General features: G+C 31.7%; 1 protein-coding gene across 1 annotated transcript; it reads right to left on the bottom strand.

Annotated features, from left to right (window-relative positions):
- Nucleotides 1–8,834: 8,834 nt before the first annotated feature.
- Nucleotides 8,835–13,069, bottom strand: LOC112517589 (NADH dehydrogenase [ubiquinone] 1 alpha subcomplex subunit 13-A). The gene is made up of 3 exons (XM_025124943.1): nt 12,777–13,069; nt 9,287–9,358; nt 8,835–9,200 (listed from the first exon to the last, which is right to left on the bottom strand). The coding sequence occupies exons 1-3, from the start codon at nt 12,989–12,991 to the stop codon at nt 9,056–9,058; spliced, it is 432 nt and encodes a 143-aa protein (XP_024980711.1). The 5' UTR covers nt 12,992–13,069; the 3' UTR covers nt 8,835–9,055.
- Nucleotides 13,070–17,445: the final 4,376 nt, after the last annotated feature.

Below are 17,445 nucleotides of genomic sequence, written 5' to 3'. Positions count from 1 at the left end.
AGCTGGTTGAGGAGCCATAGACATATAGAATCTCTTTTCTCTAAAGTCTCTTGTCTTCTTTTGAATAATAATTGAATTCTCTTGACTTTAACGTCTCTTCAAAACTTTAACGTCTCTTCTTTTGAATAAAATAATCTTCTAATGTCTTTTTCTTCAATAATGAACAACCTGCAATTATTTTGATACGATAATAGTTTTGAACAAGATGTTATCTGAAATACCAAAGAGCGTATTTCACATGTTTTGATAAGATGTATTTTGATAAGATACAAAGAATTTGCTTGCAAAAGCAATGACCCCAAAATACACACACACAACCCTTTGAAGATTAAAAATCTTCATAGGGATCTTGACTATCTTGATATAGACTTTGAGAAACTTGAGACATGGTATTTGAACTTGGAGGAGAGCTATTTGAAGGAGAGCTTCCTCGTTTAATCTCTTGAATAAGCCTTTTTAGTTCTTCTTTTGAATCAACAACTAGGAATTGATTAATTTCTTCGTCTTCTTTGTTTCGGTTTGTTGCTGATGGAATAAAAGCCGAAGCACCAAAGGTGATTGAATAATAATCAAGAACTCCTTGAATAGTCATCTTCTGCATTTGATCATTAGGAAGTTTTTCCCACCATTTTACCCTAGTAATTCTTTGTAATAATGGAGGGGAAGAACGATTTGCATCAACGACCTTAAAGGTCCATGACAAGATCCATGGTATTTTGAATAATACTGTAAATTGGAGAAGATATTCAAACTCTGTAATTTCTTGAACAAAAATTTCTTTGAACTTTTTGAATCCTTCAGTTACCCTTAGAGGAAGGATTTGTGGGATATTTCCCATGAACTTGAACCATCGGACAAACCATCTTGTGTAATTGCAGTCAAATTTTTTGTCAAAGTACAAAAACCAAGAATGGGTGTAACTTCTTAGGTATAAGAAATTATACCAAGCATCTTGATAATCATAATAATTATAAGAGGGGTTTTGACTAAAATTTGATAAGGGTTTGCTGATATAGGGTTGGAATCCCCAATCTTGATTAGAGAGAACATGAAGGATTTGAACCTTACTAAAATCTATTTGAGAAAAGTTGGTTTGATTTGAGCGATGAGTAATCCTAATAGATTTAGAGTCTATTAGAATTGCTTCATAATACTCTCTAGATTTGAAAGAATCGCTAATGAATAAAGAACCTTTTTGGAAAAGATAGTCATTGAGTGCTTGAAATCCTTTGCTTTGAAGATGAATTTCATAATTTTCAAGGATTTTAACTGTTTGGCTATAGGGGTTGAGTAAATAAGAACTTGAATCGGATTTTGAAGGAGTAGAAGGCCTTAATGGATTGTTTTGAACGAAAGGTGATCTTTGAACAGTTTTTGGAGGAGTAGTAGAGATGGATTTATTTGAAGCAGAGTTTGATAGGGTTGAAAGAGTACTATTCGGACTTTGAATCAGAGACGAATAGTATGGACGAAGTGGTGTTTGAGAAAAGGGAGAAAATCTAATTTGGGTAGAAATGGGAATTATGGAATGATCACTTTGAGTAGATTTGAATGGAGAAAGGATCTTTTTCTTTTGATCAGGAGACGGAGTCTTTTGAGAAGTCATCTTCCCTGTAAAAACTCTCTTGATAAGAAATCTGGTAAAGAGTTATCTTTTCCTTTGATAAAATCTATTTGAAAATCAAAATTTCCTAGCAAGGCTTGCCATCTTGCAAAAATTTGTTTTGAAATCATATTTTTGATGTCATTTTCTAAAATTRGTTTTGCAGACTAACAATCGATTCTTAACAAAAAARGTTTCATGTATAAATCATCTTCAAACTTTTTTATACATAAAACAATGCTTAAAATTTCTTTTTTGACTGTTGAATAGTTCTTTTGGGTGTCGTTCCAAGCACCTGAAAAGAATCTTACTAATTCTTCTTTAATTTGATCAATTGATTTTTGTTTGAGTATTCCTCCAAATCTTATGTCACTTGCATCAGTTTCAACTATTAATTGAGCATTAGGGTTAGGAATATGGAGACATGATAAATATTTTACCTTTTGTTTTAATTTGAGTATGTTCTTGAGTCCATGGTTTAGGATTTTTTTTGAGTCTTTGATAAAGTGGTTTACAGATTATTCCTAAATCTTTGAAATAATCATGAACATAATTTAAACATCCTAAAAATCTTTGTAATTGGGTTTTGTCTTTGATTTCATCTGAAAATTTATTAGCAAACTCTAAACTTCTTTGAATAGGTTTTATAGTTTTATGAACAATTTCATGACCTAAAAACTTTATTTGAGTTCGGAAAAGACTCATTTTTGAAGCAGAGACAACTAAACCATTTCTATGAATTAGATTATAAAATAAATCTAGATGTTTGAAATGTTGATCAATGGATTTTGAAAAGATTAAAACATCATCAATGTAAACAATTGCAAAGTCGCTTAAAGGGTTGATAATATCATTCATAATATTTTGAAATTCTGATGGAGCATTTTTTAGTCCAAAGGGAATAACAATCCATTCGTAATGACCAAAAGGGACATTAAAACCAGTTTTATATTTGTCTTTTTCATAAATTTGGATTTGCCAAAATCCAGATTTTATGTCAAATTTTGAAAAGATTTCTACTTCATGCAATTTTTTGAGTAAATATTTTTTATGTGGAATAGGATATCTAATCCATTCTAAAACTTTGTTTAGAGGTTTGTAATTGATTACAAATCGAGGAGATCCTCTTTCTAATTCTACAACATTCATAACATAGAATGCCGAGCATGACCAAGGGGACTTGGAAGGTCTTATAAGTTTCTTTTGAAGTAAATCTTAAATTTATGTTTTACAATGTTCTTGTAATTCAGAAGACATATGAATAGATCTTGATCTAGAAAAGATATTTTTCTCATCAACGTCTTTAATATATGGTAATTTGACTATATATTGTTTTCGGTTCCAAAATGCATTTGGTATTTGAACAAACATTATTTTCAAATTTTTCTTTCATTCTTTTTACTTTATTTTGAATGAATGAACTTGATAAATTCTTAGAAATTCTTAAACTACTTATTTCATCATTTAAGAATTTTACTTAATTAATTTTATTATTTAAATTATTTAGTTCATTATGAACAATTGGACTAGCAAATTTAAAAAAATATTTCTTTATCTAAAACTTTGGTAATTAAACCATCTTGATTGATTGAGAATGGGTATAATTGTGTAATAAATGGAGTAACCTAGGATCAAAGTAGATGTTAGATTTTTTACAAGTATTAAAGAAGTTTTATAACAATAATTATTATTACATAGATGAACATTTGAAACTTTATATTGAATATTGAGTGATGAACCACTTACGGTTGATAAACGATTTTTTGTTTTCTCATAATATTTTGTAGGTATAATTCCTTCTTGAATACAATTCATATAAGCACCACTATCAATTAGTGCTAGAACAGTTACTTTGAATTCATTATTAATACAGAGGTTAATGTAAACATTCCATTTTTGAGAAGTTATTCCTTTTGAAGGATTTATAGGATTAATTAATTTATTTTTTATTTGAGTAATTGTTTGATTATTGTCTGTTCAATAGGTTCTTTGTCTTTTTCAACATTAGATAACCTATCTTTTATTTGTTTTATTTCGGTCTTAACAATTTTTAATTCTTCTTGTAAATCTTCAATGGTTATTAGAGTAGTTGATTTTGTAAATCTTGAATAAAGTTCTTGTAGATTAAAAGGTTGAGTATAAATTATTGGTTCTTTTTGTTTATTGAAAAAATTATTAGTTATTTGATTTTTAACTTCTTTATCTTGAATTTTATCTAAGAGTTCTAAAATTTCTCTTTCTTCATTTGTAATTACATTTATTTGATTACAAGTGCATTTTCCTATACACTCACARCTYGACTCAGATTCTTCAGATGAAGAATAATCTTGAACAATATTGAGATCTTTATGATCATAGTCTGAGATGTTTGATTCATCATCAGAACTGTCATTATTAAGAACTAATCTACTGATTTGAGCTTTAATTGATCAGAAATATCTAAATCATTAATTCTTTTCTTAACAGTTTTTCCACATTTATAACATATTATAAGATCATGTGATTCATTTTGATAAGTTCTATTAGGTTTTTTGTTGAATTTTTTATAAGGTTTTTTACTTACTTTTTTTTCTTTATATTTTTCTTCATAATTTTCATTAAATTTATTTTTCGAAAATCTTTTCTTAGAATCTTTTTTATGTTTTGATGAAGATGGTGTTGAAATAGGTTGATATCCATATTGTTGACAAAAATATCCTAATTCATTTTTGCTTGAAATTCTATCCTTTTTGAGTTTTGCTTTTAGTCTTAAATCTGAACATATTGATAAACCTTTCTTATTAACATAACTAATGATTTCACCATAAGTTAAATCTTTATAAGGAATTTGATTAGTGTATTTTTCTCTTAGAGTATTTCTTATTTTTTCTGCAAATAGATTTGGTAGACCTGCAATAAATCTTTCTTTCCAGTAAGCTTCTTTGCAGTCTGGTCTTAACATAACTTTAGTTAGGAATATATCTTTGTACCATCTAAAATTTTGAAGTTTTCTACAAGTTAGATTTAAGAGTATTTCAGCACTCTTTTCTTGGAATAAAGTTGGATCACCTATATAATTTTTAATAATAGCGTATATTAACGTATTAATAATATCATCTTCTTGAGTAGTAGTGGTTTGATTATTTTCTTGTTTGATCACAGATTTCTTGGCATTTAGTATATGCGTTTTTTCTTCTTTAGTAACATATAGATCCCACCAGCCTTTTAAATTGCCAGTAAATCCAGAGGTTAATAAATCAGCTATTTGTTCTTGATTATTTCCTTTAATTGCATAAGCATTTGCAGCCATGTTTATTTCTTGAATCATATTTAAGATTTGATGTTCGGTTAATCCGTCTATATTCCATTCATATACGGATGTACCATCATATTGACTACGATTCATAGAGAATTCTCTATCTTCGTATTGAACATCTGAAAAAGTTGGTCTAGGATAATAATTAAAGGTATTTGGCCTGTTTGTTAAAACAGTACTTTTAAATTTGACTCTATTAACATTATTTGAGAATTGATTTTGAAGTTGAGCAACTTGATTGCAGCCTTCATCAGTTTCTGAAGAGCTATCAATATTTTGATCTATTGTATTAATTTTCATTCCACTTAATTTTTGTTCTAATTCATTGACTAATTTTTTATTATATCCTAAATTTGTTGTTGGATCAAGTTGTTGTGGAATAAATATTGGATTTTCCACATAAGTTTTTGACAGAGTAGATGAGCCATCTTTCTCTTGAGATGTGCCATCTTTTTCTTTACTATTATATTGATTATTTTCGACTCTACTTAATTGTTGACTTATAGTACTTAATATTTCATTTGAATAATTATTTTGATACGCAATATTTTTTATTAATTCATCTTTAGCTGTATTTTCTGTAACATTAACAAGAGGAGTAGCTACATATTTGTTTTGAATTAATATTGACGTTTTTGGTGGATGAATACTTATGATATTTGTATCAGTTTTTATATTTTTATATTCTTGAGTAATTTTTGGGGAATTATTAATTAAAAGGAAAGGATTAAATATTCCTTTTTGTCTACAAGACATTTCATACCAATTAAAAAAAATGTTATATGAACATCATTTTGATTAATATATTTTCTCCATGCTAATTGATGCAAAAATTCTTTATTTGAATCATTAATTGTTTTATAATAATATTCTCGTTTTTCTTTATTATGATCAGCATAAAATTCTTTGAAAAAATATTGCATATTAATTGTTGATTGAGACATTTTACAAGTTTTTTCAGCTAAGAGAGATGAAAATATTTTAAAATATCTAGGTTTTATTACTTATTTTTAACAAATTATTAATTTTTTTGAATAATATTTAATTTCTTTAAATTTGGAGTTTATAATTTATTTCACCCATTCAATACGTGTTGAGATATTTGATAATATTATAAATATATAACATGGAACTAATTGCTTATTTTGTCTTTGTGTTAAGATTTCTATTATTAATGCTTGTTTATCATTTTTTAATGTTTCTAAATATTTATAATCTTTAACTATTTTTATCCAAGAATCTTCTATTATTTTTTTTTTGTTTTTTTTATATTACAGAGAATTTGAGATTTATTACTCATAAGATTTTTTTTTGAAATTATTTAATTCAGATAAAACTTCTGAACGGGTAGGGCTATATCCTTTAGAATCATTTTCTTGATAAATTGGTTTTGGAATATTTGTATTGAAGTCTACATATCTTAAGGATTTAGATTTTGAAATCAAAGGTGTTTTCATATCAACGCTACTGGTTGATCCAATAGAAAATCTTGCTGGAACAAATGGAAAAGATTTGAAATTAATATATATTGACCCATCTTTATGTTCAATAATATTTGATTGTTGATTAAAATTTTCTATTTGGTTAGGTTGATGTATATTTTGAAGAATTCAGTTACAGGATTGAGTAATTTCATTCCATTTAAGGCGTTTGGAATTTGAACTTTAGCGTGTAGGGGGTTTGATTCAAATATTATAGTTTCATTTTTTGGACTTGCTATCTTAGTCTTTGGCTCGATTGTTGAAGACATAGTCAAATTCGTTAGATGACTGCGACAGCTTTGGTGTCTTCTTTGAATTCTAAATTCTTAGTTTTAATTGTTAAAACTAAAGTATCTAGAATATTTGGATCAAATAATCCTACTGAGAAATTAAGATAACAATTGAAATAAATTGGACCATTAGAAATATTAGTTTCTGCCATTGCTAATATTGAATTCTTAAAGTTAGTATGCCTAGCATCTCTTAGAATTAAAAGGACAGGGGCATCTATGCCTAGTCTAAAGAGTGCTTTGATTGCTACTTGAATTAACCCAACATGTAAGAACTTATATTTCTTTCTGTGTTGAATTATACCAGTTTTTGATAAAAGGTTAAGATTTTCATAATCTTTATTAATTGATAAGGTTTGTTCTGTTGCTTTAATTAAATAACCTTGAAGAAAATCAAAATGACCTATTTTATAAATTGTATTAACATCTTGTTTTGGAATTGTCCAGTCTGATAAACTTTGTTCTATATCACTAATATGAATTTCTGATAAATTTAAATGAAGATCTTGTTATTCATTGATTTCATCGCCAGACTTATGTCTTTTAGGAAATAAATTCATTATTTTATTTTTATTAACTCCCTTGTGCTTAGATTTGAGTATTGTTCTTCTAAGAAAATTAGATCTTTCTAATGATCTTTGGGCTATTAGTGGTTCCTTTGGACTGGTACAGCTGCACGTCTTACGCTCCCTGGTGCGTGACTTACGCTACTCCAACGCCCATCAAAACTAACCAACGCTAATATCCAATTATCATTATAAAATCTCATTTTCTTATGGAACAAGCTCATCTCCATGACGCATTCATTAACATAAATAGCATAACTCATTTCTTTCCTATGAACATAAAACATGGCTCTGATACCATTCGGGACAGGACCGTTCATAATAATTGAAATAGAAATTTCTAGAGTGATATAGTAATGAATAGGCAAGCAAAAATATGAAAAAATATCTTTATTGATCAAACAAGCTTACAATTGTCGTTGAGACAATTTAAGCATACATCAGGAGCAATGATCAGATTGAAATCAAAAGATTTCGAACATTGAGAAGTTGAGAATTTGAAAGAAAATTTCTTAGACATAATATTTGATCTAAGGGGTTTTTCTTCTATGGGGGTTTTTCGAATTATTTCCGGATGATTAGAATGAGAACTTATATATATATATATATATATATATATATATATATATATATATATATATTCTTCTGCCTCGTTCAGAAGGGCACTTTAGAGAGATATAAGGATTCTCCCATAAACCATTGAATTGCCCCTTATTTCTCCCATAAAGCCATTGAATTGCCCTTGGGGAGAAATTTATTTGTACAATAGTGTGAGGACGGAAAAAAATATGACCTTTGCTTTGACGCATGTTTTCACTTCCTCTAATTCAGGAGGGATTTATCTAGTAACTAACTAGCCCGTTCTATGCTTGGCTTTTTTTCCTTGCCAATAATATTATCTTTTTGATTTTTTTTATTAAGAAAATTTTTAAAAAATTTATAAATATAAATAAAACAGAAAAAGACAAAGAAATAGGTAAAACAACCAAAATGCGCCTTACTTGACAAAGAAATCTAACAAAGTTTGATCAGGGACAGACTTTCAATGCAAAATCCAAACGGTGAGGATGTTAATTATAGTTATTGAAGTCTAAGGACCATTTTTGATGATTTATGTAAACCATAGGGACCAAAATTATAGTTTACTCTAAATAATTTTCATCATGAAGAGGACATAAATAGTTTATAGCCTCTCAAAATATTTACGATTCTCATTTAAATCAACTTCTAAAAACCTGTTTGTTAGTAAATAACTTCTAAACACCTGTATGTTAGCAATTTAATGAATGGGACTGCGAGTTTATTTGATCAGCTATAAGCGATTGGTTGGAAGTCACTTAATGGTGTACAAAATGGCTGATTCAACAAGTTTTTAGGGGAGCTTCATGAAGTCAAGTTTTTTTTTCCAAACTTGTCTCTATCAACTAAAAAACACACTTCTTCCATCTATGAAAAAATCCTCACAACCTATACAAAGAGATTAGTTCACATAGAACCTTATCCATACAGGACTTTATGAAAAATCAACCAATCATCCATTAAGCAACATAGGTGCAAAATTGCGAAGTGGATCCAAGTTCAACAAACTACTCACGAAGATAAAAGAAAAAACCAATTTATTAAGAAAGACCCTGAAAATTTATCATACCATGGGAAAATTGCAAACAGTAATACACTTGATATGGCAAATGAATCCACAAAACGAGTGTTTGTTGAATTTCTCAAACCACAACGGGTTTTATTTTTCCAGAAAGACTTGTGATAACATTGACATGAACTCAACCACCCGTCAGTCATTTGAGTGATAACGCCACCATACCTTACCAAACCTCAGGTCGTAGCTCACCGGTTGCAGGAGGCATCCATCGCCCAGAGTGATAGACGCTCTCACCGACTTTCCACCCCGGCACATCTTTCATTATTCGGGCCTCCTCTTCTAGATATTTCCTCCATTCCTTTACAAATCTAAATACAAATTCAAACAAATTATTTCCCAAGAAAGCCAAGGCACTTAATAATAAGAATAAGAAAAGACCAGCATTTGCGCTTACCTTTCATCCTCTTCTGCTTGAAGCATCGGCAAAATGGCCCTGCGGGCAGCATATTTTTCCTCCTTTATCGCCCTGAATCATAAACATCCACTTTATATAATGATTGTAGTTATTGTTTGCCAACATAAGTGACGTGGAGAAGACGTGAGCAGATAAACAAAATAAATGGGAAGGCAAAAAAACCCGGCCCAGACGGTTGGGACAGGATGGGACCAGTCAGCCTGTAAGGTGTTATCTTAAACTATTCTGAGCTATCCCTAGTTTTAATCAACTATCGAATTTTGACTTTTTTAAGTAGCAATAATCACCTCGAAAACGCTCATTCAGATACTCTTGCGCCAACTTTGCTCAGAGTAACTGGATATTTGTATTTGCTTGAAGGATATTACGACTCAAAAACAAGAACACAACATTGCAACTTGATTTGAAGATGGTATAGATTAATTGATGACAAGTTTTTAGAAGACGAAGGAAGCCACATGAGCCTAAAATTACCATGGAAGGAGAAAAATATATCAATGAATATGACTAGATGAAGCATGTAAAGAACCATGCCTGCAACTTTAAACTAATAATCTCAAATTAATATCATTATTCTATATTTGATATTTTGTAATTTGTATAATTTTTTTTTAATTTGTAACATTTCATTATTTTAGCTTGTAACTTGCATTTTTTATTTTATAACCAACAATATTTGGACCAATGGTGATCTGTGATTGCTCCTTCTATGCCTGGCCATAGATCAGGACCAATTATGATTTGGACCTGTTTCCCTAGGACTGGACCCTATTTCAATCCCTGGGCCCAGGTCATTTGAGGATCTCTTGCAACCTTCTGAAAACTATTAACCTTCTTAGTCCAAATCAAACACTACACCTAATCTGAGGGAGAAATAACACAGGGAGATACAAAAAGTCAGGCTTGTGGGGAGCATTCTATTTGATGATCGAAGTGGAAATATTGGTCAACCTAAAGTAAAATTGTATCGGATCTATTAAAAAATTAGGAATATGAGTTTGATCATATTTAGGTTTAGAACACATAGAGATATTGGAACCGGCGATTCCTACTCTCACCATTTCAGATAAGAAAGCTATGTTTCAACTTTAATTGGTGTTCATATTCAAAAATGATATGAATATCTAGAGAAAATAATTTTCTAGTGACTCGTTTTTAAGTTCTTTCTATATACTATCTGGGGTGTTCTTGTTGGCCAATAGTTGAAAGAGTGCTGCCAGTGGCTAGCAGTCAATTATTTGCCAAATGTCCAAAGTGTATGTCATGATCAGACAATTTCAGTTGGCAAAAAGTTTATGATGATCTTTCATAATGTCAACTAGACGCAACTCTTTAAAAGGTAATACTCACATCAATGTTTATTCACGGCCAAGGTTTAATGCCTATCTAACCTCAAAACATTAAGCAAGATCCTAATATTGATCCTCAGACTTGGTGTCTTTCAAACTACCAATTACCAACATAGGTCAACTAGGTGATTCAGAGGATTTATTATTCCAGGTTTCCAGAAAGGTGTCTAATGGTAGTAAGTTCCGCTAATCAAGTGAATCATGTGCAATGGTGTGTGGACAGAAACAAGCATTTTTAAACCACGACATTACTCATTCTGTTATAACAAATATAGCTGCCACATGTACGGTTGAGATCTCTACCAGATGTATGGTCAGGATCTAGTTTAGTACTTCGATTGTCTATAAATGACCATCATAATAGCTTTTTCTAATCAAGCAAGAAATGAAATAGAAACCATTCCAACTCTTTTATGGTATCAGAACCCTAGATCTACAGCAATATGGTGGGAACTCCTACCACAATTTCTTTTGTCTCATCCCCCAGTACCTCAAATCATTTATCATCATTATCACACCTGGTCTCAATCAAGTTATCAAATGATAACTATCTTCTCTGCGGAGCACAAATGCTCCCATAACTATATCGGGAGAAACTTTTGTGGATTTATTGATGGTTCTATCTCTCCACTCATTCAACATCTCCATTCTCCAAGATGAAACAATAAATAATTATTACCTGGTTTCAACAGTCTGCCTTATTTCATCTTTATTTGAGTCCATCGTTAGCCAGCTACTTCAACATTGTCCATCCTCGGCAGTTTGGCATGCCTTGGAGAATCTCAATACTGCTAAGTCACAAGCTCGGGTCATCCGAATCCATACCTAACTGACAACGCTCAAAAAGGGGGAGACTCAATTTTAGAATATTATAGCAAAGACAAACGTCTTAATGATTCTCTGAAGTCTGATTGTTGCCAACAAAACACATACAGATGAGGACCACCATCTTCTTGCTGGTCTTGGGTCTGATTTTGACCCTGTAGTTGTGTCTCTCTCCACTTGTTCCAATACGTTCTCCGCATCAGAACTCTTGGTCATCTTCCACACTTGAGGCATGACTACTACATCACACTTCATCCCCTCCGGCTTTCAAAATCTCAACCAATACTGCCATGAGGAATTTTAGTTCGTAAAGTTTCTCAAATGGCCGGGGCCCTTTTAATGGTAGCCAATGGCCCAATCAACCTCCTGGACAGTGTTGAAAGGATTTATTTCAATTTCATTTCTTGACTGATAAGAAATGGCTATTACAATGATCATTTTTAGACAAATCGAAGTACTAAACTAGATCCTGACGTACATTTAGTAGAGATCTCAACCGTACATGTAGCCTCTAAATCTGTTATAAACTTATAACAGAATGTGTGATGTCATGGTTTAACAAAACCAATGGATTCCAGACTACCAAATGTTAATACAATAATAAACTAAAAGTGGAGTCCATTATTCTCTTCTAGATGGCCTGGAATCATCTGTAAAGTAACATGTTGATGAGAGTGTTAAACAAATTGATTCTACTATACTTTCGCATAAATCAAATAATGAGTAATGAAAACTGCCATCTGTAACAAATTGATTCTACTGTTTGAAGTATACAAAACTGAAAATAGAATAACCTCGCCATCTCTAAATCAACTGTAAGCCACCAAAAGCTACATGATTTAAATTCAATTCTTATCCCACTCCCCCAATATTTAGTTTGATAATCATTAGCTTGTTCCCTCCATTCCAAAAAAAAAAAACTTAAATTTACATGGTTTTTGGTCACAAATTTATCATCAAAAGATTCAATTCGTAGTATTTGCTATATGCATTTTTCATTTTCTCTAGAAAATTACATATCCATATCAATCTTGAATATGAACACAGAGCCACCGATTAAAGTTGAAACGTAGCTATCTTATCACCAATGGTGATAGTAAGAAACATCAGGCTTGTTCTAAACCTAAATATGATCAAACTCAAATTTCTAAAATTTTAACAGATCCTTTACAGTTTTACGTTACTTTTATCAATATTCCACTATAATCATCTACAGAATGATCCCTAATTTCAATCGTATATTCAATAAATGAAAATTTAAAAAAGACAAGGGTTTACTGAAAATGAAGACTTGCCTACGGATCTTGTTGCCCTTGCCGACCTGATACATACCCCAAGAGAAAGTGCCAAAAGCGGCGAGGAATATGGCGACGGCGCTGGGTCCTTTAGACGGAATCCTCCTTGCGTACCGAACCGGCGCAAAACCACCGGGAGGAGGACCGTCTTGGAGGAGAGGCATATCTTTGACGCTCGCCATTCCCGGCTTGTTCCTAATTGACGCCTCCGTCATCGTTACCGAGTAGCCTTCTCTTTCTATGAACTTCACCAAAAAATAGTTAGCTCAAGATTTGAAAGGAGAGAGCTGAGGTTTGGACAAAACGGAGGTCCGGAGGAAGCCTCTAACTTGCGCACTTGTTAACTTTAACCTTGCTAATCTAAGCATACTAATTCATGTTCCAAACAAAAAATTAGGGACAAAATGCACATATTATGATCACACTCTTTAGGTTGATTTTTATTTTTAAAAGAGGGAATTACACTATTGGTCTTGTGGTTTGTTTAGAATTTGAATTTGATCGTTAAAAACGAACTATTTACATTGAAATAAACTAGGAATTAGATTAATGGATTTTTAAAGAGCAAACATTGTTTAAGGATTGAGTTAAAATGCTTGACAACTTAAAGTACATAGTGGGATAAGAAGATAAACGGGATTCCTAAACTAAACCATGAGCAACCTTATTTGATTGTCTCTTAATAAACCTGATGAAGTAAGAGTCATTTTGAAGGAGAATCGAGCGGCTAAAATAATCACCAAATTCTAATGTTCTGTTTGGTTTGTAGGATTGGATTGGATTTGGAATTGAATTTCATTTCAATCTTACATTTGCTTTGAAGGATTTTTTATATTTGAAATCAGAGGCTTTCATTGAAATCCCACAAACATAAGGGGCTGTTTGGTTTATGGAATTGGATGGCCAAATCCTTTGACCAAATCTCAAATGCCATCTTTGGTTCACAGAATAAAAGTGATGGAATCTTTTTATTTCCATTGAATTCCTTAATTCACATATTTCACAATTTCATGAGATATCTCTCAGATTTCAATTCCTTTCCGACAAGTTCCTTGCCCTAAACCAAAATCATCCAACGCTCTCTATCTTGATTTGTGTAGCTCGTGTGTACCATCTCCTCTAGTCGATCTCTTCGGTTCGATCTCCGATCTGGTATGTTCTCTCTCTCTCTCTCTCTCTCTTGTAATTTCTCCATTTCTAGCTTTCTCATCTCCCATCAATCGCTCTCGCTTTCCTGTCTCTACATCTATCGCTCTCTCGTTTTCTCCATATATGTGCATTTCTCAATCTCCACATTTAATTATGATACGATTACAACTACAATGTCGTAGGTTTATGTTTTGACCATACTTATTCAAGATGATGCAAAAACGAGGTGATTTCACTTCTTCTTTACAATCTTCATCTTCTAGATACTTGTTGTTGCTTTGTTTTATTTTCTTCTTTGCTCTATTTTGTTTTGTTTTGCTTGGGCAATTTCAAATTTTATTGTTGCTTTATTTTTAATTTGATTCTACCCATTGGTGTTGTTGTTTACTTGTTGCTCATGATACATAATTTTACTTGCTCCTGTTTACTTCTCTTCATGGGTTTGTTTTGTTTTGTTTGGTTAGCCAAGTTTGCTTACTTTTTAAAGAAATCCAAGACACTTTTTGTTGTAACTTGGGCAAATGAGTTCAAAATTCAATTTGTCAAATACAAATGTGGGCAAAAAATTTGGGAAAAATGCTCACATATTTTCAAAATGTTCACAACATGTTAACAAGGGTTTGGCAAATTCAACTGACTGCAAAGGATTTGGGCAAAAGTGTTCACAGTTGGTTAAAAGTGTTCAAGATTTGTCAAACACGATTAGCACAAAAGCGTTTAAAGTATGATCTATTAAAAGTGCACAGGAAGGTAATGTTTTTTTTTCCCTTTTTGGATTATAAAAGTGCACAGGCACGTAATGTTTTTTTCCCTTTCTGGATGTTATAATGTGTTATGAACTAACATACATGCTTTAATGGATTTGGTCAGGCACTCAAGTCCATGCTAAAATGCGTTTATCCTCTTGGAAAGATACAAGGTTAATTCCCAAATAAGACAACTTCTTGTTCCTAACTAACATATATGCTTTTAACATCTTGGATATACACAACGTTTACATATCTGATATCCATCTCGGTAATCTGAATTTGATTTCAGTTGTGCCTTCTAAGTAGCTTTTTGCATAACAAAAAATAAGGTAAAAAATAAGGTATAAAAGACAGAAGAATCCAGGAAAAACACTTGAAAAGTAACCTTCAAATAAGCATTTTGGATCTAAATTTCAAATGAACCAAGACAAACAAAACCAGTATATCCTTAGATGGAATTCTCACTTTTGTAGTGCTTAGTTGTTGCAATAACCAACTCGTGGAACAATATCAGACTTTGTATGATTCCTCAAGCTAGAGACAAATGATTTGGAATAGGATTCTTCCATTGTTTCTTCCTAGCAAATAAAAATCTTAGTATTGTTTCTTTTTATCCATCGTTATGTTGTTTACCAAATAGTCACTCCCTTAAGTGGAATACATGTTCATGAGTAAATGGACAAACTGCCCATGGTGTTACTTGGCAGCCATCTTTTGATAAGTTATTTTAATTGCTTCTCGATCAATTTGTACAAGCAATCGAGACCCTTCAGTTGTTTGCCAGTTCTTCATAGGTAGTAATTCAAACTAGAAATGAGGTTGAATGTTATTTGTCAGAAGCCAATATATCCATTTTTGTAAACATTGGAGGAAAAATCTCCGAATTATTTCTAGTCCCCTATTTTTCGCATTTTGTTCTCTGAAGATGTGGTTGTAAGACATTCATGCTTTCTTTGTAACTGACACTTAAGTTTGCAACATGATCATCGTTAAAATAGGGATTTGCACTTATAGCATTTTACACGCTTCGATTACTTTATTTGATAGCAAGCCTTGCAAGAAAAATTTGGAAATCAAGAAATTTGCAAAGTTTAAAATTATAATTAATTAGTTAAACAAAATCATACATCTTTTTTTTACTTCTTTTCCCATTCTATGTTCATCATGTATTAGTATCGGTATTAGCATTGTTCCCGCTACCTGTTTGCTCACCCTCTTGCTCAAAGGTCCAACTGAAATGCTAAAGAAAAGTTCAAGCAATTGGAAATAAAAGATATACAAAACAGAAAATGGCTTGACTTCTTTAGGACATGTAGGCGTAGGCTTATGAGATTGTTTTTGCACGAAGCTATAGCCATTATTATTTGGTTTTTCACTACGGTTTGCACTTTAATAGTCGACTATAAAAAAGGATAAACCACATGTTCGATACTCTTTGTCAAATATGGATCGAGCTTCAATATTGCATAGATATGCTTATAAGAGTGACAATATGTGCATATCACAATTTAGGATGAACATAAGGTGTTTCAAAAAGTTATGTGATATGTTGAAACGTTAGGAGGATTTCGAGCAAGTAGGCATATGGGTGTTAATGAACAAGTTGCCATTTTCCTTCACATTATGGCTCATAATGTTAAAATTCGAGTCATCACATGTTGTTTTCATCGTTTGGGAGAAACAATCAGTAGACTATTTACTCGAGTTTGCAACTCAGTGATAAGATTGCATTCACATTTGCTTAAAAATCCCGAACCCATACCAAAAGATTCTACCAATGGAAGATGGAAGTGGTTCAAGATATATGGAATATCTAATTTTTGGTATTCACATGTTAGTAACTTAAGTTCTGTAATGACCATTTTTATTTTCTTGGTTTTAGAATTGTCTAGGAGCTTTAGATAAAACATACATAAGGTGCTTATTGCCACTCGAAGATAAGGCTCGATACAAAACAAGAATGAATGAAATTGCCACAAACATGTTAGAGGTATGTTCACAAGGTAGGCAATTTATTTATGCTTTACCGGGTGGGAGGGGTCGACGGCCGATGGTAGAGTGCTTCGATAAGCTTTTATTAGGCCATATGGGTTAAAGTTAATGAGGCCATATTATTACTTGGTAGATGCCAGATACACAACTGGTGAGGGTTTCCTCGCCCCATATAGAGGTCAAAGATAATCACTCAAATGATTGGCGGGATGGATACCAACCAACAACGCCAAAAGAACATTTTAACATAAGACACTCCTCTGCAAGAAATGTCGATAAGCAATGTTTTGGCATTTTCAAGGCAAGATTGGGAATTTTAAAAGATAACTCGTACTATCACACTGAATTGAAAAATAAGATCATAATGGCATGTTGTCTACTTCATAATCATATCAGGCGAGAAATGCCAAATGATTCATTTGAGACTGATGGGTTGGACGAAACAACCGAAGATGATGGAGACCAAGACATGGATAACGTCAATTTTGTTGGGACATCAACTAAGTGGACTGCATTTAGAAATAATTTGGCACAACATATGTTTGAGACTTGGGATGCTATGCATTGACCTTTTTGATTTGTAATGCTATGTTAGGATCGATTAACTCAGTTTTGGATATTAATCAAATACTCTGGATGATCTTTAAACATTAACAGTGCAGCGAAAATAATAAGAACAAACAGAGTAAACAATCAATGAAGAACACAGTTGATGAATGAAGAACAAAGAGAGAGTAGCTTCAAATGATTTTCAATTGATTGAAAATGTTAACAATACA

Source organism: Cynara cardunculus (assembly GCF_001531365.2).
Source record: "Cynara cardunculus var. scolymus isolate 2C chromosome LG 1, CcrdV1, whole genome shotgun sequence".
In the NCBI taxonomy this organism is placed as follows: domain Eukaryota; kingdom Viridiplantae; phylum Streptophyta; class Magnoliopsida; order Asterales; family Asteraceae; genus Cynara; species Cynara cardunculus.
The sequence above is the reverse complement of the archived record's forward strand: the minus strand, read 5'-3'. Positions and strand labels throughout refer to the sequence as shown.